At 42.6% G+C, this 25953-nt stretch overlaps 1 protein-coding gene across 3 annotated transcripts; it reads right to left on the reverse strand.

The window, feature by feature from the left end:
* Positions 1 to 5293: 5293 nt before the first annotated feature.
* Positions 5294 to 25413, reverse strand: NEMP1 (nuclear envelope integral membrane protein 1). 3 transcript variants are annotated; one of them, XM_078076148.1, is made up of 9 exons: positions 25253 to 25413; positions 17605 to 17729; positions 16137 to 16356; positions 14108 to 14180; positions 12962 to 13055; positions 12380 to 12494; positions 11465 to 11675; positions 10511 to 10684; positions 5294 to 9807 (listed from the first exon to the last, which is right to left on the reverse strand). In XM_078076148.1, exons 1-9 carry the CDS (start codon positions 25374 to 25376, stop codon positions 9630 to 9632), a joined length of 1314 nt encoding a protein of 437 aa, XP_077932274.1. In that variant the 5' UTR covers positions 25377 to 25413; the 3' UTR covers positions 5294 to 9629. The 3 variants fall into 3 exon arrangements, with proteins under 3 accessions (XP_077932274.1, XP_035950482.2, XP_077932275.1); XM_036094589.2 differs by having other exon boundaries at positions 11465 to 11690; XM_078076149.1 differs by lacking the exon at positions 25253 to 25413 and adding an exon at positions 23924 to 25067 and having other exon boundaries at positions 11465 to 11690.
* Positions 25414 to 25953: the final 540 nt, after the last annotated feature.

The raw sequence follows: 25953 nt of genomic DNA on the forward strand, positions 1-25953 counted from the left end.
CCGGGCCCACCCACACCCAGCATGAACGTTCTTCCGAAGGTCCCTCTCATTGCCACAGTGAGATTCATCATCTAAAGGGGGGCTGGATGAGGTGATTGATGAGTTAGAGGACAGAGGCAGGAGCTCCTCCGTAAAAGATTAGAATACCCCAAATAAAAGTGAGGTTGGTTTCTGCCACATCAAGTAGCTGTCACGATCTCTGGAGGTGCCTACACATCTGTCCCTATTTTTCCATCTCCAGCTTTTACACCCATTGCTGTAACCTTCCGGCATGGACTTTGCCTCAGAGGGACACACCCAGCTTTTTAGTAGCTGGTGGGAGTGGGCAAGGAGGAGCAGAATTATTGTGAGGCTCAGCCCCATGCAGTGGGCACATGGCAGGTGCAACCTCAGGAGGAAGCCCAGCCCTCCTCAGTCTTTCCTGTGGGACCGAGTAGGTGGGGTGGCCTGGTGCGGAACAGAATCATTAGTACAATGGTCAGGGCTACTCCCTAAAAGGAATAAAAAAGCCACATGTCCTAGTCTCCAGCAATGCTCAACCTGGGCGGGGGAGGGGAGGGAAGCAGAGATGGAAGTTTGGGCCAGAGGGGAACATAGGCTGACTTCAGCCTTCACTCTGCTTTCCCCAAGTTTCAGAAAATGAGAGCGCTCGTCACTTCCTGGAAGGACACAACTGAGAGAGCAGTAAGAATAGTGACACTAGCAATCTCTAACAGTCAGGTACCACGGGCCAGGCAGGGCTCCAAACACTATATACACGAAATCATTTGAGGCTTACAAACAATATCCTCATGAAGTACGTACTATTATTATCTCCATTTTCCAGATTAAAAAAATTAAAGTTTTTAAGTGACTTGGCAGGCAGGGGTGAGCAGCAGAAGCAGGGCTGGAGAAAGGCATATTCTTTGGATTTGGATTTGAGGGAAGTGGGAATGTGACAGGTCGGGGGTGGGAGAGGGAAAAAGGAAGCACTCCCCAGATAGGGCACCCCTGGATGTGCAGAGCAGTGATAGGTCAAGGCAAGACTCACCCAACACTGGAACTAGGGTGTAACTTCAGTGTCCCTTGGAGAATAGTGAATGAAATCCCAATTTGACAGGAAGGGGGCATAGGAGTCCCAAGGCCCGAAGGGTGGAGAGGTGTCTTCGTTAACAGGAGCTGTCCATGGTGTCTGAGGGGCCAGGAAAGAGGTTGCCCTCCTCCTGCCAGTGTCCACTCTTCTGACCTTCCACTGTGCTGCCTCCTCTAGCCAAGGCTCCCTGTGCCAGTCAAGCCAGGAGAGGCCAGAGACGGCAGCTCAGCACAAAGTCCGAGGCTGTTCCTGCTGAGGGTGTGGCTCGATTAACCCTTCCCAGGCTGGATGCCCCAGAGGGAGATGCTCAGTCATATGAGAAAGCCCCCTCCAGATAGGAAAGGGTATCTGGCTGGGCTTAGCTGAGGAGCTCAGGTAGAGTTCTTGCTCCACTGCCCCCCAAATTTGGAAATAAGAGCAGGAGTAGAATTAATAGCCAAGGAAAAGCTTTTCTAAAAAGTCAGGAATTTTTGCCAAAGAGGAAGGCAGGCTGGGGTGTCTTCCCTAGCAAAGAAACAGTACTTCCCTCAAACCTACCTATCTCATTGCAGGTCAGAGGGTATTAATGACATTACTTGGAGAGCTAGGCAGACAAAATCCCCAAATTCCCTCCCCCCCCATGGGTCAGCCCCCACAAACAGACCCGAAGGCTCTAGTTAGTAATACCACCTGGCATTTGTATGGATGCCAGTTTCATGGACTCCCACCTGTCTCATCTCACTGAATCACACCATCCTGTGAGCTAAGCAGTGCAGCTACTCACTGCATTGAAAAGGCAAATACTGAGGTTCCACAGACAGTACATGGCAGAACCAGGAACAGAATGTAGCTTCCTGACCCTAAGTCTCCCATAGGCTTCAGCCCAAGCCTTGGTATTTCTGGTTTTCATCCTTCTGGGCGAGGAACCTGAATGAGACCCTGAGATGCTGCTTCCTGGGCACTAGCCCAGCTGAAAATAACCACCCCCAATAGATAAGAGGCTTACGCAATCCTGTTTTCCAGGATACCCCCTCATCCACCCAGGAAAATTCCTGAACAACAGGCTCCCTCTGCCCACCATCCTCTCTCCCAGGCACGCACAAAGAGCACACTTAGCTGAAGACAGACTCCATCCTCTAACTCCCAGCCACAGCTGCTCGGTTCAAGGTCCAAACTCTACTGCTCTCACAGAAGCACTCTGCATACGCCTGGCCCATCAGCAATTCCATTATCAACCTGCCCTTACATGATTTATTGATCTACTATATATATATCCGAAGGGAGAGAAAAAGGCAAGGGAAAGAGAGAGCAAGCAAGCCAAGCGGAAGTGCCATCAGCACACAATCCCAGGTATACACAGAAGCAGCGTCCGGATCAGAGGCAGAAAGGACCACAGATCCTGTCTTTTGTGTGGAGGAAACAGACCTAGGGTGAGAAGCCACCTTCCCATGGTGTGATCCTGGGAACCCAGGTCTGGAACCCAGGTCTCCTGTTCTCCAGGCCAGGAATCTGCAGCCACCCACAGTGTGGGGTTTATCTGTGTGTCGACCCACTCACTCGTTTTCTGAGTGTCTCCTATGTGCTCACACGAGAGAAGGGATTCTAAAATGAGATGGCATCCTCAGGCGAGACACAATGGAATCAACATCACAGCTGGGGTGACCCACCATCCTAGTTTGCCTGGGACCTAGGACGAGTCCTCTGAACGTGGGAACTTGACTACTAAAACTAGGAAGGTTCTGGCCACACTGGGATGAATGGGTCACTCTAAATTAATGAGGTACAAATACACATCCAAGTCCGTGGTGATTTCAAGATCTTTCAAAGCATTCCAGGGATGAGAGGAGGCCTGGGGGATGCAGGACTGGGATCTGATCCCAGGCAAAACTCAAGTAACTGGAGCTGACTGGTCTTCCTCCATCATGATTCTGAAATCCCCTTCCTCTTCTCCCCATTAACATTTCTAGTCTGTATAAGGGGCATGAGGGAACTTTGGGGGTGATGGAAAAGCTCTAGATCATGACTGCAGGAGTGGTTACACAACTGTCAATTAACTCTTTTTGTCAAAACTCAGCAAAACTTAAAACAAATTTTATTGTACATAAATGACACTTCAATAGAGCTGGCAAAGAGAAAAGTAAAAAAGAAGAAAGAAGAAACAATTCTAGACCCTTTAGTGCTGATTACTGACAGGGTTGGGAAGGCAGTAATTTTATGAAACTAATTCATATGCAGAAGTCCTCCCAAGGATATTCATTTTTTAAAAAAGATTTTATTTATTTATTTGACAGAGAGAGACACAGCGAGAGAGGGAACACAAGCAGGGGGAGTGGGAGAGGGAGAAGCAGGCTTCCTGCCAAGCAGGGAGCCTGATGTGGGGCTCGATCCCAGGACCCTGGGATCATGACCTGAGCCTAAGGCAGACGCTTAACACTTAATGACTGAGCCACCCAGGTGCCCCAAGTATATTCATTTTTAAAAGATGCTACACAATAAAAACACAGAAGTTTTCAGATATGGTGAAGATGTTTGGTGGTAGAGGGTCTTCCTGATTCTCACAAATTATTTGGTGTCAACTAGTAACATTGATCAAATACTTACTGTGTGCCAGGCAACAAGCTAAGTGTTTTACATCCTTGCTATTCAAAGTGAGGTCCACACCCCATATCTGAATCACCTGGGAGTTTATTAGAAATGCAGAATCTTGGGGCGCCTGGGTGGCTCAGTCGTTAAGCATCTGCCTTCAGCTCAGGTCGTGATCCCAGGGTCCTGGGATCAAGCCCCACATCGGGCTCCCTGCTCCACGGGAAGCCTGCTTCTCCCTCTCCCCCTTCCCCTGCTTGTGTTCCCTCTCTCGCTGTGTCTCTCTCTGCAAATAAATAAATCTTAAAAAAAAAATGCAGAATCTTGGGCCTCAACCCAGACTTATTGTATCAGAAGTCTGAATTTTTTTTTTTTTAAAGATTTTATTTATTTGAGAGAGAGACAGAGAGAGCACAAGCAGGAAGAAAGGCAGAGGGAGAGGGAGCAGACTCCCTGCTGAGCAGGGAGCCCGATATGGGGCTGGATCCCAGGACCTGGAGATTGTGACCTGAGCCGAAGGCAGACGCTTAACCATCTGAGCCACCCAGGTGGCCCTAGAAGTCTGCATTTTAACAAGCTTCCCAGATGATTCCTACGCATGTTCAAGTTTGAGAAGAACTTCTTCACACTTATTTTTTGTCCTTACTAAAACCCTATGATGTTGCATACCTAGCAATAATGCTTTTTTATTAATTCAATGATTTATAATCACCTCCATCTCTTATTTACCTAGTATAGTTATAGAAGGGAGAGGAGAAAAGAAGCCATTAGTGTGCATTCATCTACATAAATTTACATATGATCTCCTCCTGATTCTTCCTGTTTCACAGACTGTCTGAAAAATGGACAATAGATTTCCATGTAGTCTAAATAACTGAGAAGAGAGGACACAGGCAGAGAATTAATGCAAATGCTGTAACGGATCCCCAGAGCAAAGGAAATAGCTAAAACATAAAAGAAAATGGAAGGTACGAGACTCCTCCTGCAGAAGCCGGGCCTACACATAATTGAAGTTTTTATTCCATGGCCCCTAATACTCACTACAGCCCCGCCCCCTCTCTCCCTACACAAAGCTCTTGGCAGACATCCCACAGCTGGATCCCCAGGTCTTCCCCTCACCCCAGTGGAGAAACAAAAGATATTTTTTAAGAAAAGGAAGAAGTAGGGGCGCCTGGGTTGTTCAGTCAGTTGAGTGTCCGACTCTTGGTTTCGGCTCAGGTCATGATCTCAGGATTGTGAGATTGAGCCCCGAGTGGGGCTGTGCTCTCAGTGGAGAATCTGCTGGAGATTCTCCCTCTCCCTCTGCTCCTCCCCACTGCTCATGCTTTCTCTCTCTAATAAAAATAAATTAAAAAAAAAAGAAGAAGAACTAAAGCACAATCGGAGTAGCTCCCTGGACTAGGAACAGCCTATACGTTTTTTCCCTGTGAGACAGCGTGGTCGTACAACCTGTGACTCCTGCAAGAATACCCCTTCGAGATCTGGCACGCTGGGAAATCATCCAGGCCAAGGATGGAAGTAGACCAAGGCAGACCCAGGGTGGGGAGTTGTGGTTAAGAAAAAAAGGAAAATAGATGGCATGCAACACCATCTCATCAAAAAGATGAAACTTAGAAGCTAATTGCCTCAAGAGATCCAAATAAGAAAAGTACACGTTCATTAAGAGAGACCACTATATAGTCTATAAAACTTTATTAAAATTGGGATTACTTACAAACTTGTACAATAAAAATGAAAAAATATATAATAAGACATTGTTATTTTTTCTTACAGAAAAGAGCGAAAATGAGACCCATGGCAAAGAGCCATCCCTGATCGTTTTGTTCCTTTCAAACATTCGTGCACATTTATTTTAAATATAAATGACAAATCTTTTAAAACAACACTAAGGCATTACCCACAGGCTAAAACTTACCCAGGAATTCCTCAGCCCTGCTATCTCACCATCAGTTCCACAAACATGGGAAACTGAGGCACTGGCAGGCTGTAACAGTTCTAACACTCACACTATGAGCTCTCTAGTACACTAACGTGACGCGAAGGCCGCCCATACTGCAGCAAAGTTCAGGGAAGATTCACCATTTTCAAGTTACTGTCAAGGGTGTGAAGAGGAAGATGACACACACTGGCAGGGGATGGGGAGCCCAAAGTCCCAAATCTGGGGGAGGCTGTGTGCCACTCCCACTCCCCACTAAGCTTACGTGTATTGATGTGGACATGAATGTGCTTCGTTTATTCCTCCAGGCACCGGCTCCCATCACATAAGGCACCAAACACCCTTCCCAAGGTAGTAACCATCTAGAATCCAACTCCACAGCAACTAGGTCCGTAAGCTACGTTACCAAGAGATACCACTGGATCACCATAACTGCATAGGTTTCCCTAAACATAATAATCAATTTCTGCTACATCAAAACATAAACAAGAGGTTTTACGTGCATTTGCCTTGTGCAAATGGCTATTTTATACGTTTATTACTTGGCTTCAGTGCCTATGTAACATGAAGGCATAATAAATCTGTCAAACGGTCCTCTCCTTGGTTGAGATAAAGTTCTTGGCATTTCAATATAGGTTATTATCTCATATGTCAGACCTGAGTCCAAAGGAATACTAGAAGGACATTTAATTTCCTTTCCTCCTACTTCAACTTTCACTATTCAATTCAGAGAAAAGTTATGAGTAAACAGCCAAGAACCATTTTTATGCAGGCATCCATCTGAGCCCATCTTTTTTTCTGGAACAAAAAGATTGAGGGCAATTGCATAATCCATTTCCAAGCTTTTTATGGATATCAGGGACAGGGAGGACTATCTGGCCTATTTGGGTCCTTTCATTCATCAGATCTCTAACGTATATGCCAGGTGGGAATTGGGTTGAAGGGAACACAGTAACACAGTCAGTGAAGAGAGGGCTAGGCCTTGAATGGGATGTATCAGCACAAAATAGAACACTGGGACCCAAAGACTATGATTAGCAACCCCTCCCCCTTGTAACAGACATAAAAGGCTTGGACCTGGGAGGAGAAAATAAACTAGTTTTGGTGGGATGAAGTGGCTGATAGGACTTTCTTATTAGAAGACATCCAAGTTGCTAAACTGTCCTTATTTTTGGTGATTGGTTCCATTGGTCTCGTGAAAGCAATCTGAGTGGGAAAGTGGAGGGGAAATGTTTTAGGCCAGCTGGCTCTCATATTCCCATTAATGGCAGTCATGCTCTACATAACTTGGTCAGACCAATTAGAGGTGATAGATTTCCAATGCTGAAGAGACCCTGCGCCCTAGGGCCAATTTACAGCTTGATATTTGCGAGCAAGATGCTGACATGGCAGCAGACATGGCTCCGATGTCCAGCTCACTCCATGGTTATCCCCTCAATCCTTTTTGATGAGATCAGTCGGAGAGATGAGACTATGCTGAATCGCAAGAGCTGTAACTGCCAGAGAAAATTAAGTGGGGGCTTCAAGTAGTGACTGAGCCAGCAGACTAAGTGGCCAAGAGGGAGACAAGAGCAGCCCCCGAAGAAGGCTTATGGAGTCAAGCGATCTGCGGGCACTTGGAGGCTCTGAAGCATCTGGGGCAGAGCAAGGACACACAGCACACCAAAGGCACCCTCGTCCTTCCCGGTCTCAGAGAAGCTGTCACGCTGCAGGACCCACGGTCACCTCCACTGCCTACAGCTCAGGTCTCCCACTACAGACACGGAGTAATAAACGGAGTTTGATCTTACTTGCCCCAAGTTCAAACACGGTAAAAAAAAAAAGTGGTCTGGAGGTGGAAACGAGATTTCACAAGGAGTTTAACGAAACAAAAAAAGAGGAGACTCTCTCCCTGCTTCACAGTGCTTTCTCACCGAGATAAAGATAAGAGGCAGGGCAGGGAAAGTCACCTGGAGGCAAGCCACCACCTCCCAAACGAGCTTTCTGGGGGAAGGCACCAAAGTCTCCGGGTAATCCTGAGACCACTTGTACAGATGAATTATTTTTCAAATAAACTGCTCCTCAAATATGCTAGATCTTGATTTCTATAAATAAAGCAAAAAAATAATATATTCCAGAGGTCCTAACAGTTCTCTGCAGAGGGATAAAATTTGACCACGTACATAATTTACAAAGGCATGAAGGTTTCCCAATATAAAGCTCCTTTGCCCTGCAACTTTAACCCACAGCATCTGACCAAATACTGCGTTTCCACTTTCTACTGTATATGTATTTGCTGCCAACTGAGGTAGTAGCCACTTTCGGACAGTTTAAAGCTGTGGGAAACACTGGTGGTAATAATCAACTGCCCACCTGGAGGGGAGTCTCAGAGCTGACATTTTTGAAGTTGGCAATGAGCCCAGGGCCTTTCAAGATTATCTGCTAAGTGGCTGGTCTGAAGGAGTCATTACAGTTTTTTAAAAAATCATCTGCCGTCTCCACGATCACGGTACACCAGTGAGCCTGATACTGTGCTCCGGCCGTCAGGGCCTATATTCCTGGCTAGAGTCATTATAGCCTCTTCCAAGGTACGGGGGTGAAGATCACCAAGACAGAACCAAGCAAATGACAGAGACTTGGGAATTTGCTCTCTCATAAATGACACTGCTGGTTTATAAGGGTACTTTCCAATGGCAAAAGAATCTGGAACTAATGCCACTGTAATAAAAGGCAGCATGAATCTCTAGTCAGAAATGGAACTGCAAATAAGTGTACTAAATGCACAGAAAACTGTGATCCTGAGAGGTGAATGAACACCCAGAGGCATGAAGATAACCTGGAGGTCTATTTCGTGGCAATGCGGACTGTGGCCGCTACAAAGCTACAGTTTTATGTTGTATCAAGGAAACGTCCCAGATAGTCTCAGGGCTTACGAAGTAGCCAGATTGGGGGGGGGAGGGCGGAGTACAGGTGGTAAGGAGAGGCTGAAAAAAACACGTAGAATGTGTAGACAAAGGAAGAGAAAGGAAAAGGAGAGAGGTTCTTGATTCCACAGCAACTCAAAGATATGTGTCCCACTGACAGGAAAAATGGAGGGCATGTAAAAAGCATTTAAATTCTCTAAAAAATGATCACTTCTCCCAACTTGCAGGACTAATGCTACAAACGAAGGGGAAGAGAATATAAGAAATGAAACAAACTCTAAACTGTACATACTTCACAGTTGAGGAAATAGACACTTCCTGAAAGGGCAAAAGGGGGCAAGGAAGAATGGGAAGGGAAGAATGCAAATGTCTTAAGATAGAATTAAAACTTGGATATAATAAAAAGCCTGACAGACCTCCCCTATAGAAGGGTTCACAGGCATGTTCCTAAAAGCAAGCAGGATTTAGACAAACGTGTGAGAACTAATTCAAAGCCCAACACAATTCTGGGGCTTTAATGGATAATCCATATTAATAAACATGTAGGGACCTATGGGTTTGTCAGTCTGGAGCACTTGCTGGTTCTGGAACATGAATTTGTTATATTTAAAAAAATATATTTGTTTAAAAATCAAGACAGAAATAAAAATCTATTTTCCTCTTAAAACAGCTAAAACAAGGATTATTCTAAAGTCACTGAAAGAAAAGCAGAAGTGAAGGAGGCTCAGATTTGTGTATTTCTCTCTGGAAGATGCAGCCTAGGGTCCGAAAGAGTTACTGCACATGTAACAGTTCTCACTTTTGAGTGCCAGCTACGGTGGCAGAAATACCACCACCGAGTCCATCTTTAAGAGGAGCTAGAACACCGTGCTAGCTGTGGCCATCCGGTTTTTTGTTTTTGAAACATAGGTGGGCCAACAACCCATGGGAAGCATTGAAAGCATTCACGACTTCACCCATTCTCCCTCAGGGATCCCACAGAGACCACCAAGACCATTTCCAGAGGGAGGCCTACTCAGGCCTCTAATTTCAGTCGGAGAATTTCTGCACTATCTCACCCTGTTTCAAGGAGTTGAGAAGCAATGGTGCACACATGCAACATGGACCACTGAGGTACCAAGCCAGTCCACATAAAAATGACTGACTACCACCTAAGTCAGGAGGTGATTTGTTGTGTGATAGCGGGATACCGAGAATCTGAGTCCTCCTCTTCAGTGGATGTTTCCTCATAGATTTCATCCTCGGTAATGATGCTCCCTAATCCATATTCCTGCTCATGGACAGAAACCTCATTTGGTGTGAGGTGAGAAGAACCTTCCACAAAGTCAGCAAATCTGGAAAAGAGAAAATGATACTCATTAAGAACCTGCCTTCTGTCCTTTCTGGTCTCCTTCCAAAATAAGAACAAAGTGAAACCCTCGATACACTCACAGCTCAAATTTTACAGAGTCTGCCTTACTCCAGCAGGGAAGCAGACTAAAAGCAAGAAATAAAGAAAAGAGGAAAGCTGGGGTCAGAAGCCAACATCCCCTGAAATCCTATCCTGCTTAATAAGCACTAGCCTATCCTTTTAGTGAGGAAAGTGCTAAGGTTCCTTTAGTCATTTGTAATCCTGATAAGAGAAGATTATGGAGCATTACACATTTATTCATGTTTATGGCCCTATAAATTTTATGCCATCAGGATTCCAAATTGAAGCTTCACATACTCATTGGTACAGTTGCTCCCAAATAAAAAGGGAACACACCCCCCCAACCCCACAGAAAAAAACCACTCAGAGAGCAATGTAAAACTATCACACGGGAAACAATATGGTACTGGAGTCTTCTCTCATTGCTACAATCAAATCTAGAGTAGATGGTTCCTTGAGGATATGCTTAACATATGATAATATATGTATCTTTTTCTCAACTACTCCTACATGAACAGGAAAACAAAGCCATGAATACAAAATGTTTATCTAGAAGTATGATCTCTGTTAGAACTCAAGGTCACAATACCCTGATAGATGCCTGGCATAGCTGGCCAAGAGTTTACCTCTTTGGAGACTGGATTCGAGAAACAGTCTTCCAAGCAGAACAGTCTGGACTGTTACAATATTCTCGAAGCTCCTCTAAAGCCTTTCGGGTCTCCACTTCTCCTTGTATCCGATATTCTTCTTCTGTCAGGAGACGAGGGGGGACAGTCTTTTCTGTTGCCTTACACATCTTTCTGTGCTCACCAAAATAACATCATGAATCATTAATCAGTAATTTCTATCCAGCCTGCCCTCCAGCTTCCTTCAGTGAGCCAAGTATACAGCAGAGAGCCTGGACATTAAGAGTCATCATCCCCACCTTTCTTCTATAGACATCTTTACTTATAATATACTCCTGACGTGTTAGACTAGGAATGACAATCAATAGTATTCACTAATGTGAATAAATTCACTTATTTTCCAATAAATGATAGACAAAATATTTGGAAAGTGGAAAAATGACAAGAAAATGATGGTATAAGATTGTGGCCCATTAACTTGAGATTCCCCAAACTGAAGGCATCACCTTGACTATGTATAATAGACCCACCACTAACAACCTCAGAATCTATGACCATTCCATGTTCCTATACAAGATGATAGCGTGCTGTGAGCTACATCTTAAGACTAGAACTCCCAGAACAATCTGAGAGCCAATGTGAAATAATCCGGAACCAGGTGACCCGGAGGCATGTGGCATAAAAGTGGTATACTTTGCACCACCTAGTGGTAACAGGAACACATGACACTTTACTGGATGCTTTTATTTTATATAAAATGACTAGAATAAAATTATAAAAATGCCTTTAGAGAGTCTAAAAAGAAAGACCTGGAAGGAACAAAAGCAGAAGCTATATAATACAATCAATTTCCATGAACAAAGAGGCTCCCGGGTCAACGCCTCTGGACCCTTTTGCCGCAACTGCATCCCAAATGGTGTGTTTCAATACAAAGTTATATTGCGTTTCAGTCACCTGTAGGTGATGTACAGCCAATGAATAGGATACTCCAGGTTCTTAGTACACAGTGCAATGATGATAATGGCAAGGGCAATATGTGGTATCTGGATACCGGAATACATGAAAAATAGGCCCATCAGCTGCAAGGTCCAGGTCAGCAGGTTGATACTTCGTTCATTCTCCAAAGGCCCGTACTTGTAACAGACTGCAAAACTCATGAATCCAACTGTGAAGACATAGCCTAAGAGAAGAGTTATCAGAAAACATTCTTTTTCATCTATAACTGGTAAAAATAATTTGTGCGGGGAGCAGCAGTACATTCACTATATGGCACCTATTGAACTAGGAAAATGGATAAGATCTTTACCCAGTTATTCACGCTTTTTTCATTACTCAAATATATTTATCTCCTTAAGTTTCTACCCTTTGTTGTTTCCAAATTTATCTGGTTCAAATGGAGGATTAAAGCTACATGTTGAACAATGCTAAAATAGTCTGTTTAAAAAAGCCTAATATATGAAAATCCAGATTAATCACTTCTCAAAAGGTAGATTAAGGATTACCAACTGTATAACCAAAGGATCTTCACTTTATAGAAAAATTCACTGCAGAGTCCTTTGCTTCTTAAGGTCTTCAAGTGTATTTAAAATATGATTATCTTAATAAAGTCAATTTATAACTTTTCAGAAAGATGCCTATTGTATAAAGAGAAGTGTACTTATAAACACCAACCAATTAAAGTCTTCTCCCTGGCAGCACCATTTTCATTTAATGTGACAACTGCACAGGGTTAGAAATAAAGTAAGAACTATGATTCTTACAGATTAATAAAATGGCATGATCTGTAAGCAGGCAACATCTTTTCAGGATCAAATGAACTAAAGCAACCTATAAACATATAAAAAGGAAAGCAAAACCGACAACACTTACTTAAAAGATACTGCCAGTAACACCTCCAGATCTCTTGTAAATTTTTTAAAACTAGCTGAATGAGGTACAGAGAAAAGGACCAGCCTCCCACCAGGATGACGTAAATGGGACTTTTCTAAGACAGAGTAGAAGTGAAAACAAAAAGTTACAACAGGCTTCCCATACATAAAAGCAGCAAAATGGAACTATGATTTTAAAAAATTCAACCTACTAAAAATGCACAAAAACCACATCCCTTAAGAAGACATCCTATATATTTAAAATGGTATAGTGTGCAAAGACCACTGGGAAAATGAGGTGCTAAATAACTTAAAAGCCTGGCTATGTAATCAGCAAGCAGGAAGGAGACTTTCATTCCCCACTGTGCATAGGATTTTAAATAAAAAGGGGGAGTTTGTATGTAATCAGGCTCCAAGTTTCATCATGGAAAGTACCTTTCTGAATCAAGGAAAAAGTCAATGAAAAAGGACATTGACTTATCAGCCACCAATGCAAATTTTCAGTGCTGTCAGATTATCCAAGAAAACAGTCCCTCAACTATCCAAGCTCCTCCTGACTGCAGATGAGGATTCTGCTACTTACCTTGGGCATAAACTTGGACAGTATGAAAATGACAATTAGTAGAGAGGCCGCAATTCCCACACTCATCCCAGTGGAATAGTAGAAGATTTGGCTTCTGCAGAGAGAAACGTTACTTCATGACTATGTGTGTAGTCTTCATACATGGCATTGTTCGAACAAGAACAACTATCGCAGCCGAAAGACAGAAAAAAGGTATCAGATTAGAGCAGGTCTATGTCTAAATCTTGAGGTCTGAACACTGATGGGACTGGTACAATGTAATTGCTGCTGGCTTATGAGGACTGGTATCAGTGAGGCCCCTCAAATATACGCCGGCAATAAACCTCTGCTTAGTTTCATGATCCCAACCCAGTTTTTAAGGAGAATCTTCCTTCTGAGGAATTGCCCAGCTTCACTGGGGAAAAGGAAGGTGCAAGGATACTGCCTGAGTGGACACTGGAAACTGGAACTAAACTGATTACCCAGAAAGATAAACCAGATGCAGGGCCCAAAATAAAGAGCTCCTGCTCCACACTCTTCCTGCCAGGCATTCCTCCCTCACTGTGAGTTTCTCTCGGGATCCCCAAAATAAGGAACAGCTTCTACCAATTTCACTCCAGCCCAACTTCAAACTCCAATGGGTAGCTTTCATTCATTATTCCACAAATATTCTTTTTACTTGTGTACAGAGTTAAGGTTGATTCTACGGTTGTTCAATGTTTGTTCAGTTATCTATGTTTTCTTCTTATTTGTACATGTCAGTTTCACCTAGCTTAGCTAGGAGGTTCCTAAAAACAGGAAATGAATAAGTGGTTGGTGTTTGTTCCTTTACCCCTGAATGGCACGAAATTCACCAACACACGGCCCTGTAAAAATGAGGACTTAACATGTTATTTCGAATGGTGGAAAGGGTGGTGATGTATTGGCTAAATCCCATCACGTGATGGCTCAACTTAATAGGAGAATTTCATTCTTGCCAATCTTGTTCAATTTAAGAAAAAAGCAAAAATTGTAACATGTATTAAAGTATTTAAAAAATTTTTCCAAGCAGGCAATGGCCTAGCCATAAAGCTCATGGAAAAGGGAAGGGCAGCACTTTCTCTATGATAAAAGCCAACCAGGGTGGGTCTAAGCCTTGTCATTCTGCACTCCAGCCTTGGAACCTACCTGCTCAACAAATCTCCACAAAAAAATAGCATAAGTCCAAGGAGGAAAATGAAGAAGAGTTTGGGGTCAAATCCTGAAACAAATAAAGACTTCTGTTTGATAGGGAAAACAAACAGTATAAAGCATTATAGAATGAAAGACAATGTTGGCATTATTGGTCAGCTAATAAAATACAATTGACCCTTGAACAACATGGGTTTGAATTTGCACGGGCCACTTATACACAGACTTTTTCTGACAAATACATCACAGTACTGTAAATGTATTTTCTCTTCCTATGGTTTTTTTAGCAACATTCTCTTTTCTCTAGCTTACTTCATAGTAAGAATACAGCACGTAATATGTATAACATACAAAATATGTGTTAATTGACTGTTTACATTATCAGTAAGTCTTCCGGTCAACAGCAGGCTGTTAATAATGAAGTTTTGGGGAGTCAAAAATTATATGCAGATTGGGACGCCTGGGTGGCTCAGTCGTTAAGTGTCTGCCTTTGGCTCGGGTCATGATCCCAGGGTCCTGGGATCGAGCCCCACATCGGGCTCCCTGCTCGGCGGGAAGCCTGCTTCTCCCTCTCCCGCTCCCCCTGCTTGTGTTCCCTCTCTCGCTGTGTCTCTCTGTGTCAAATAAATAAATAAAATCTTTAAAAAAAAGAAAAGTTATATGCAGATCTTCCAGTGAGGGGAGGGGTAAATCAGCCAGCACCCCAACCCCTGTACTGTTCAAGGGTTATCTATAAACGCAAACAACCTACCTAAACAGCATTGTAAATTCCACACAAAGCCTCGGAACCCTTCCAAACAGAAAATATAAGTAGGTCTCTGTCTAACCTGTACTCTTCTGGAGATCTTCTTTTTATTTTGGTTACTATGCTAAGGCTAAAAGAAACTAGGCTTTGCTTTGGATGGGAGCCAAGCATAATGCCATCAGCACTTCATGCAATCGCCCACAAGGGGTCTCTACCACTCCGGCTTTCCCGCGAAAGTCACTCACAGGTTCGGATTCAGCAGATTTGCCTAGAACTTTGGGTCTGGGCCCTCTGTTGTTCTCTAACTGGCTGCTTTTCTTGCCCAACACCACCACCTACTTCCTTCTGCTACACAAGCACTGTGTTGGAAAAGCCTACACTCAAACACATCTCACCCAGGACAGGGGGCCCAAGTAGAGGCCCCTCAGCGGCATACCAGACACTCCCACAGCATTCACATTCAAGAGCCCTGAGTTTAGGGGAGGTCCACAAACAGAACAGGAGCAAGAAGAATCAATACATGTAAAAGGAGCACCAAAAAAAAAAAAAAGTCAAATTCTATACAACCAAAAAACCTGAGGAACCAGAGGACAGTTAGAAGGGCACAACATATTTTGTAGCAAAACCCAGGAATGTTTCTGCTATTCACAACACCCCAGAACCCTAGGTAGTAACCAAGGAGAGACCAAAAGTCAGAAAATTCAACAGGATAACGATCCCAGTCCTCTGTGAAACTTTCTCAAACATATTCAGAAAAGGGAAAACTCCCAGTTCCACTGAATATCAAGCCTTAAACTGCAGTGATTTTCATAGTTACTTATGGTTCCACAAATCTTTTTTACTTGTGAAGTATTAATATTCAGTTCTACTTTTCTTCAGTTTTTATTATTTAACCACTCAGGTCTTCAAATGTAGGTCTACACATTCAGGACATCTAACTTTGTCTAGAAGTGCCCAGAGGGCAGGAATAAATGTGTCTTACCCTAAAGAACACTAGGCATATCAGCTCAGGGCCACTGGAAGGATCAGGACACAAGTCTTCACAAATCGAGGTAAGGAGGTACTCAGAATGACCTAAGGCGAAGTCTCTATTCTAGGCCTAAAGGGTTGTATGTGGGAGAGAGACTCTCTTAACTGTTTGGAGCAGTGGTGTACTCTGGCTATAATCAGAACCAGAAGGGAGTTTTCTTGGGCTAACTTCTCTGTATCACTAATTATACTCTCGAAAGCTCAGTCCCTTTTCACAATAGAATCCACCAGAAAAAAGAGGTTAAGACTTACTCCGGGTCACGATGATATTGTACTGTGTGTCTTCCTCTATAATCTCGACTTTGAGGCAGGTTTTTGTGCTGTATAGGCCCACGTTAACATAGGTGTCATTCAATTTCTCTTTTAAAAAGGAGGAAAAAAAGTTCCAGATACTAAACTGCTCTAACTCCTTCAGCTTCTCTTCATTCTCCACCTGGGTGACTCGTACCAGTTTGGAACTATTTACTCGGATCTGTAACACAAGTAAAATCAGGATGAGAAAGAAGTAGGAATTTTAAATTTTCATAAATACGGTTTTAAAAAACCATGAGACTAAATAGCTAAATAAGTAATAGTGCCACTTTTCCACAAGGCTTATAAGAAATATAGAGATGCAACGGCTCAAACATAATTGGGCAGATAACATTGTACATAGTACACAGAGGCAGCTGTTAGAATGTCTTGTTGTTAACATGATCTGAATCTGCTATTAAGCCAGAACAACACAGGGGGAAAAAAGACTTCCAAGGTGAAAGAGTTATCACTGTAGCTATTTATGACTGATCATATAAAATAAGGCTCTAGAATATTAAGAAAATTGCCAGGCAGAAATAGCCCCAGAAAACTGAAAATGTTTCCCATAATGACAGGCTGAGAAGTTCAACCCTTTGTCACAAATCACTGATTATGGGTAAATGTTGGTTATAACGTGTCTCAGATGGAACATGATCTTTATATCAGACAATAAAAAAAAGAAAATTAAAACCCACAAGCCCACCCTTAATGTGTTTGATGTGAACAACAAATGCTCTTATCAGTAACTATGCCTACAGCAGCCACAGCGTTTCCAAAAGGACTCATTTTGTTCAATCATTATTACAGCCAGACATCCTCGCTCGCCACGTGGCTTAATAGTGTCATGAAATAAATGAAACCAAAGTCATTTTATCAAGGGAAAACTTCAGGCACAGGGTTTATGAAACATTTTGTGTAGAATCAAAATAGAACTGGAACAGTCAGGCAAAAGAGTTTACATCCTGACAGGCACACAACAGTTTTCAGGCCAAAGAAGGCATAAGGCCTTTGGCGGGGGGTGGGGGTGGGGGGGGTGGGGGGGAGGGGGTGGTGCATGTGCGCACGCGCACGTGTCAGTGTGTGTCTGTGCGCATGCGTGCGTGTATTTGTGTGTGTGTCTGTGTGTATGTAGAAGGAGAGAGAGGACAAGAAGAAAGCTTCTTTGGGAAAAAGAGGAAGGAAGGTTACCTCAGGGTCAAGTATTATAAGCTACTTAAGGGAACAGAAACAGAGAGGAAAACTAAGTATAAATGCTTACTGATGAAAACACAATTCAGGATAATCTGAACCCTAACAAGGTTGTTAACAGTCCTTTTTTCCCCCCCAATTGTGTGTGAAGGGGGAAAATGTGTCAAAGTACTCACTAATCACAGACAGACAAGATATTCACAGAAGCTGCCCCAGCCAGGGGCCTCCAAATTATTACCTGTATCCGTGTCCACACATCATGCCACTTTGGGATAAGCACATTTTTATAACAGAACTGTTGCCTGCGATGCAACTCATAAGCTTCGGATTCCTGAAGCATGACCACGTCTGCATCAGCTCCAGCTTTATGCGAAGGAAGGAAGTAAGAATTGAGTATTACAGAACAAGTTAATAACTACACTTCGTTTCATAAAAAATAATTAAACTGACCACTTTTTTGTTTTCTTTTTTTAACTGAAGTATGTTGACATACAATGTTACATTAGCAACAGGTGCACAACGCAGTGATTCCCCAAGTCTATCCCTGAGGCTGTGCTCAGCAGTGTAGCCAGCACCGGTTACCACGCAGTGCTGTTACAGTACTGACCCCTGACCACTTTCTTAACGTTGGGGTTAACATGTCAGTGACTGAGAAACAAGGAAACTGAAATGAGAGAAGAAATAAGGCAGAGTCTTATTTCTGTCAAATTTAATTATTTAGATACTATACGCACTAACCCAGAATAAGTAATAATAAAAGCTACTATTAAGTGTTTATTAAGACAGTATGCTGTTTTTTCATTTAACTCTCCAACAATGCTATGAGGCAGGCACTCTCATAATCCCTGTTTCACAAATTTAAAAAACTGATGCTTAAGAAGGATTAAGCAATTTGCCCTAAGTCACACCGCTAGTGAATAACTTAACTGAGATTCACACCCAGGTCCTGCTTCCCTTATAAAGGCAGAGCTCAAGTAACCCCATCTATTTATTTCCTCTATCCTTTTCCTGAGTAGAATGAACAGATTTGGCAATGTTTTTGTATATACAGGACTTTAAGAAGATACTAACAGATCACAAAGTTGCTTTTTTCCAGTTGTTTTGTTTCAAGTTTTAAGAGCAGTCAACTAATATATGCCCTCCCTTTGATTTTGCCAAGACAGAAGATTCTCCATTCAGAAGTTTGTATTCAATCTCAGCCAACTCAAGGCTTAACAGTGACCACTCTCTTGTAACTTCCCACCCAACTTTGCACAAGCTACCTTCTTTACCACGAAACAGTTAAATAACTTTTTCCTTAGTTCTATATTGTACTTACCAACTTATTAAGTGTACTCTAAGTGGAAATTTAGTTATCACTCTAGTCTAGGTACAAAGATAGGTAGATTCAAACTAAATAAACTAAAAATAAACTAAATAACAATAAATAAACTAAATAAGTAAACTAAATACAACAAAACCCAAAACACAAAAACCTCAACCAAACCTTAAAAAACCAAAGTTACACACATGATAAAGGCAAGGATACTTGCCAGTCCAAAATGGCTTTGGTGAAGCTAAGACTAATTTTGAAGTTAATTTCTGCCTTAAACCTAAACATAAGAGCAAAAGCTACAAAACTCTTAGAAGAAAACACAAGTGTGAATCTTCATGACCATGGATTAGGCAATGGTTTCTTAGATATGACACAAAAGTATAAGCAACCAAAGAAAAAACAGATGAATCAGAGTTCATAAGAATTTAAAACTTGTGTTTCAAAGGACCTTATCAAGAAAGTAAACAGACAATGCACAAAATGGGAAAAAATATTTGTAAATCATGTATCTGATAAGGGGCTACTATCCAGAATATATAAAGAACTACAATTCAACAATAAAAAGAGAAATAACCCAACTGTAAAAATAGGCAAAGGATCTGAATAGACATTTCTCCAAAGAAGATACACAAGTAGCCAAGAGACACAGGAAAAGATGCTGAACATCATTAGTCATCAGGGAAATACAAATCAAAACCACAATGAAATACCACTTTACAGGGGTGCCTGGGTGGCTCAGTCGTTTCGCGTCTGCCTTCGGCTCAGGTCATGATCTCAGGGTCCTGGGATCGAGCCCCACATCGGGCTCCCTGCTCAGCGGGAAGCCTGCTTCTCCCTCTCCCACTCCCCCTGTGTTCCTGCTCTCGCTATCTCTCTCTCTGTCAAATAAATAAAATCTTAAAAAAAAAAAAAAAAAAAAGAAATACCACTTTACACTCATTAGGAAAACTAAAATCAAAAAGAGGACAATAACAAGAGGTGGCCAGGATGTGAGAAACTAGAACCCTCACACAGTGCTGCTGGGGATGTAAAATGGCGCAGCCTCTTTGGAAAACAGTTTGGCAGTTTCTCAAAAAGTTAAACGTAGAGTTACCATATGACCAGCAATTCCACTCCTATGTACATACCCAAGAAAACGAAACACAAGCTCACCCAAAAACTTGTACATGAATATTCACAACAGCAATATCCACAATAACTAAAAAGTGGAAACAACCCAAATGTCCACCAACTGATGAACCGATGGATAAAACAAAATGTGACATATCCATCTATACAGTGGAATATTGTTCCACTATAAAAGGAAGTACTAATACATACTACAATGTGGATGAACCTTGAAAACATTATTCTGAATGAAAGAAGCCAGACCAAAAGACCACATATGGAATGATTCCACTTATATGAAATGTCCAGAATAGGCAAATCCACAGAGACAGAAAGTAGATTTTAGTGGTCTGCAGGGGCTGGGAGGAGAAGTGAATGGGGAACTGCTAAGATGCATGAGGTTTCATTTTGGAGTGATAAAAATACTCTGAAATTAGTCAATGGTGATGGATGCACCTTGTGAATATACTAAAAACCACTGAAAGGGTGAATTTTATTATACATTAATTATATCTCAATTTTTAAGAAAATTCAGTCTTAGGGAGCTGGGGTGGCTCAGTTGGTTAAGCATCTGCCTTCAGCTCAGGTCATGATCCCAGGGTTCTGGGATGGAGCCCAGTGTGGGCTCCCTGCTCAGCGGGGAGTCTGCTTGTCCCTCTCCCTCTGCCCCTCCACCCACTCGTGCTCTCTCTGGCGCTCTCTCTCAAATAAATAAAATCTTTAAAAAAGAGAGAGAAAAGAAAAGGAAAGGAAAGGAAAGGAAATTCAGTCTTCATATTGTAGGGGAAGAAAAAGTTTTCCTTGATCCTCTTAGTGTCCCTGGCTGGGTCTGAAAATTTAAACTGACAAAGACAGATTAACAACACAAAAGCATACACATTTATTTAACAAAAGTTCTACGTGACACGAAAGCCTTCATAAGGAAATGCAGACCCAAAGAAATAGTTAGACCTATGTCCTTTATGCTACGTTTCATGAAGAGTAGACACTTGCAGAGGAATATGATAGGGTAAAGAGTATGTAGTGATTGGTAGTAAGCTGAGGGAAACTGAGAAAGACCTGTTTGCTTGGATTCCTCTCACTGTCCCGTTACCTGCATTTCCTCAGGTATGGGGAAGGAGGGCACCTCTCACAGGATATTATGGCCTGTTTCAGAGAAGAAGGGTGAGGTGGGGAGATCAGACAGACCTTCCTGTTTCTGCTGTTTTCTTAAATTCCCTCAGCTTAAAATATTCAATATGCCAAGATGCTGTATTTCGAGGTAGCATGCCCTGAACCCCCATCTATCAGCTTCTCACTAGGGTTTAGTCCAGTAGTAATTAGGATTTCTTCCTAGCCTATCTTTCATAAAATGAAACCTTTTTAAAAGGTCTCACTAGCAAGCCCACAAATGTACTGATAGAGTATCCACTCATAAATATGGTTCAAGAGTTTATTTTCTTGGAGCACCTGGCTGGCTCAGTGGGAAGAGCATTCGAATCTTGATCTCAGGGTTGTGAGTTCAAGCCCCATGTTGGGTATAGAGATTACTTAAATAAATAGAACTTTTTAAAAAAAGTTTATTTACTTCTGGAGAGTATAAGAGACTAAGGTTATGGGAATGCTAAAACTACTATATTGACAAATTCATTGAGGTATGCAAAAACATTGGGAAGTATTAAAAAAAAAATGTTGTACAAGAATCTATCACTTCCTTAAAAGAATATCCAGTCTGTGTACAAACCCAAAGTAAAAACGTACACCTGTCCAATAAAAAACAAAAACAAGAGTCACACTTGGTAACCCCTTCTCTCCCACAGCACCAAGTAATAGAAAGCTACACCTTTTTAACCCACTGTTATTTTCAAGAAGACGGTGAGATACAAATAATGTCAATAGCACAGGGCATCTGAAAAACTTAACGCCAAGAAAGGCATCAGTGTTTTGAAACTAATTTTAAAATTCTCTGATGCCATTTTCTTAAAGAAATAAAAGAGCTCTATAATAAGCAACATCTTTTAAAATCTAGTTCTTCATTTTCCCAAGTTACATAACATTCTAGGGAAAGAATTTTAAGTAAGTAAGTAAATAAATAAATAAATGTCCTTAATAGCAACCTCCTATGGAAATCAGCACCTTGGCCAGCCACATCTTTGGAAAGTCACTGAGCGGTAAAATACACCAATTCAGTCAAAAGGGATAAACTGTGAAACAATCACCACTCCAGCTCCAGCTTAAACTGTTAGCAACATAGAACTAAACCAAACAATCTTAAACATATACAAGTTGTCAAAATGCCCCCTTAAAATTCTGTGCTTCCTGTAGCAAAAGGATATACACCACCTTTCTTCCTCTCCCATCAAAAGTAAGTTAGCCAGCATGTTAAAAAGCAGAATGGATTAAACATTCAAGAAAATGCCTTCTGAGTCCAAAGATTTTTGGAAAATGCCTTCATGGAATGTAGTGAATCATAACTTGCTTATCACATTTACCCATAAAGCAGTTATTCAAAGGTTAATAACTTCATACTTGTTTACAGTCATTACAAACTAACCAGCAACACTGGTAACATCTACAGGTAGAATCAATGAAAATGATTCATAATATGTGAGGATGGGAACAGACCCTAAAAAGTCATGAAAAACAACCTTAAATAGCCTCTGTTCATTTCTTTCAAGAGATAACTCAGCTCATACTTAAAAGCCTTCTTAAAAAATAGCATCTTTGGGGCGCCTGGGTGGCTCAGTCGTTAAGCGTCTGCCTTTGGCTCAGGTCATGATCCCAGGGTCCTGGGATCGAGCCCCGCATCGGGCTCCCTGCTCCGCGGGAAGCCTGCTTCTCCCTCTCCCATTCCCCTTGCTTGTATTCCCTCTCTCGCTGTGTCTCTCTCTGTCAAATAAATAAATAAAATCTTTATAAATAAATAAATAATAGCATCTTAAACAGTGCACTTAGCAAAGGATCATTCAATGGGATGCTGGGACAACTGACTGGTTATTTGGAAAATAAAACCTATGTAGATCCTCACCTTACACCAAATGCTAACAGTAATTATAGATTAAAAAGTAAAACAAAAAAATTAAAGAGTAGCATAAAAATGATATAAATTCAATTTTTGAGGGCTCTAAGCATAAAGCAGTGGAAATAACTCTAGAGAATAAAATTAAGTGACTACATAAAAATATAAATCTATTAAAAAAGGTAAAAAGGAAGGTGACGCCAGTTGAGCGACTGACTCGTGGTTTGGGCTCAGGTCGTGACTGTGATCTTGTGGTGGTGGGATCAAGCCCTGTTTGGGGCTCGCACTTAGTGTGGAGTCTGCTTTGGATTCTTTCTCCCTCCCCCTCTGCCCCTCCCCCCTCGTGCTCTCTCTCTCCCCCCTAAATAAAATCTTTAAAAAATAATAAAAATTAAAAAAAATAAAAAGGTAAAAAGGGACCGCACTTACTGTGGGCATTGTGTAATGTATTAGTCAAATTACTATGTTGTATTCCTGAAAATAATAACATTGTATGTCAACTATACTTCAATAAAAGCGTCAAATCAGCTCAGTCAGCTCAGTGTCATTGGGGCTCCCTGCTCATTGGAGAGTCTGCAGCTCCCTTTCCCTCTGTCCCTCCCCACACACGTGCTCTCTCTGGCTCTCTCTCTCAAATAAATAAATATAAATATATATCCTTAATATATTAAAAAGTTCATACAAATTGATTTTTAAAGTACATAAAAATTCCAGGGGCTTCTGGGTGGCTCAGTCGGTTAAGCGTCTATGTTCAGCTCAGGTCATGACCTAGGGTCCTGGGATCCAGCCCCATTGGGCTCCCTGCTCAGTGGGGAGTCTGCTTCTCCCTCTTCCTCTGCCTGCTGCTTTGCCTACTTGTGCTCCTTCTCTCTCTGTCAAATAAATAAATAAAATCAGGGGTGCCTGGGTGGCTCAGTCGTTAAGCGTCTATCTTCAGCTCAGGTCATGATCGCAGGGTCCTGGGATCGAGCCCCACATCGGGCTCCCGGCTCCGTGGGAAGCCTGCTTCTCCCTCTCCCACTCCCTCTGCTTGTGTTCCCCTCTCTCGCTATGTCTCTCTCTGTCAAATAAATAAATAAAATCTTTAAATAAATAAATAAATAAAATAAAATAAAACAGAGAAAAAAAACTACCTACCTTTTGAAGTACTGCATTTTATCTTTAGGTACCTCTGGCTTTTAGAAAGTTCTTCTCTACTACATGATTGTCTCTTTGTAGCTGCCACCCACACAATCTACCAGGTCACGCAATATCATCCCAAGTTTACCCTTCTCCAAGCTAAGAAACCCCTGTTCCTCTCATAAAAGAAACTTAAAGTGTCTGCTGATTGGGCACTGACTAGGTAGAGACATTTTTGCATATATTTTCTTTCATCCCCACAATCGACTACCCCATTTTAGAGGTTAACCATCTGGCCCAAGTTCATTCAGATCATAAGTAGCCCTTCAATGTTACTCTGAAAAAGTGCCTTCCTGGATATTTACTACCTTCCCCCCACCCCCCCAAAAAAATATTGCAGGAGGACGTTACACTTTGGAACTAGATCTATGGATCCTGAGACAACCTTAAAGCTGCAGCTAAGGATAATCTTAAGTGACAGCATGAGATAGGCAGCAAAGGATGGGGAGGTGAGAGCATACTGTGTTCCCAAGATATGATTATCCTTAACCCCATGTTTCAAACTCTCTCCAGCGGAACTTGGAAAACCTCACTTATTTTTCTCTTGTGCATTTGATAAGAGGGTAGGAGGTTTTTTAGAAACATTCTAGGTTTTATGAGTTAGAGCGTTAAAGGGAAACAGTTTCGTTTCCGTTCAAAGCCAATTATCCAGCAATAGGTAGACAGCAGTAAGTTTGCTTGAGAAATGAATAAATTTCCAAAAGAAACCTATCTGATGCTGAATGGTGTTTTTTGGTGGTGGTGGTGGTTTTTTTTTTTTTTTTTTTGGAAACGCGAATTTAACGGCGCCAGGATCTTACAAGGACAGAAGACATTAGATAGAAGTCACTCCATTTCAGTGAATTAAAATGATCCGTTCAGCCACACCCCTGCAGAGTCTGGACAGAGCATACGCTCAGAAGGCGTTGATAATTTGCTCAATGAATGCGATGCCCCCATTCCCGTGGCAGCTCTGCCTGCCAGCAATGGTACTCGGGTCCCCTCACTTTTAACTAGGAAAACCGGGGAGGCCCACGCAGCGCGACGCAGCCCCCAGGACCGCATCTCACCCAGTCCAGGCCTCCCTTCCAGTCTCTGCCAAAAGACTCCAGGTTCCTCCCCACTCTAGTAGCTCCCCCAGGCCGCCCAGGGCCCTGACCCCTCAGTGCCCACGACGAAGCTGCTTTTTCCGCACCACGTCCGCACCCCACCGCAGAAAAACGGTCCGCACCCTGGGGACACGCCCCACTTTTCTAAATATAGCCCCCTCGGCACCCGCCCCGATGGCAGCTGCTGCCCCGGCGGTACCTGAGCCGCAGGCCAAGCAGCCGGAGAGGATCAGGAGCAGCAGCACTACCCCTCCGCCCCCACGGCCTCCAGCCCCGCAGCCCCAGAGCCCGACACCAACTGCCGGTAAGACCGCCACTTTCATTCCTCCCGCCGTGGTCGCCTCACGCCGCCTCCTCTTCACGTGCCTCTCCCCAGCAACTAACCGGAACAGGCAGGGCCAGCAGCCTATCCACTGCAAGACCTGCCCCCTACCAACCAATCGGATGGGTGGAGCTTCGAGCACTCAGTCCTTTGCGAACTCTATAATCCCGCCTCTTAGCAACTGCTGCGAGAGGGCGGGAAAAGCAGCTTCCAGCCTATTAGAAAACGAACCCTCCACCTTAGCGATGGCGACAGGAAGATCCCACCCCTTAACAACATGCTTCCGTCTCCAGTTTATTTACAACTGGTGAGATTGATGGTAAGCTTAGCCAATAGAAAATCAGAATGGGTGAGGCCTCCTTGACCAAATTTGATATTTCCATCGAAATTGTCTGAAGTTTCTTCTGTTCTCTTTCCTTTTTACCACGATCTTCTTGTTATGGGAGACTTACCCTTGAGACCTCTTTATAAGAAGGAGTCCCTGACGGGACAATTTTTTTTAAGACGTGTCCTCCAACGTCCTGTATGATTTAAAACAAGTCACACACAAAAAATTGTGTATTTTATGGGAATAAACA

The sequence above is a fragment of the Halichoerus grypus genome, chromosome 6 (genome assembly GCF_964656455.1).
Source record: "Halichoerus grypus chromosome 6, mHalGry1.hap1.1, whole genome shotgun sequence".
Taxonomy (NCBI): Eukaryota; Metazoa; Chordata; class Mammalia; order Carnivora; family Phocidae; genus Halichoerus; species Halichoerus grypus.

Excerpts from the sequence above, each read along its gene's own strand:
- NEMP1 (XM_036094589.2), bottom strand. The coding sequence starts at position 25,376 with ATGAAAGTGGCGGTCTTACCGGCAGTTGGTGTCGGGCTCTGGGGCTGC. Across the intron at positions 12,495-12,961 it reads TGTCCAAGTTTATGCCCAAG|AAAAGTCCCATTTACGTCAT; the intron begins GTAAGTAGCAGA and ends ACTCTGTCTTAG. Across the intron at positions 10,685-11,464 it reads TGGCTGTACATCACCTACAG|AAAGATGTGTAAGGCAACAG; the intron begins GTGACTGAAACG and ends TGGTGAGCACAG.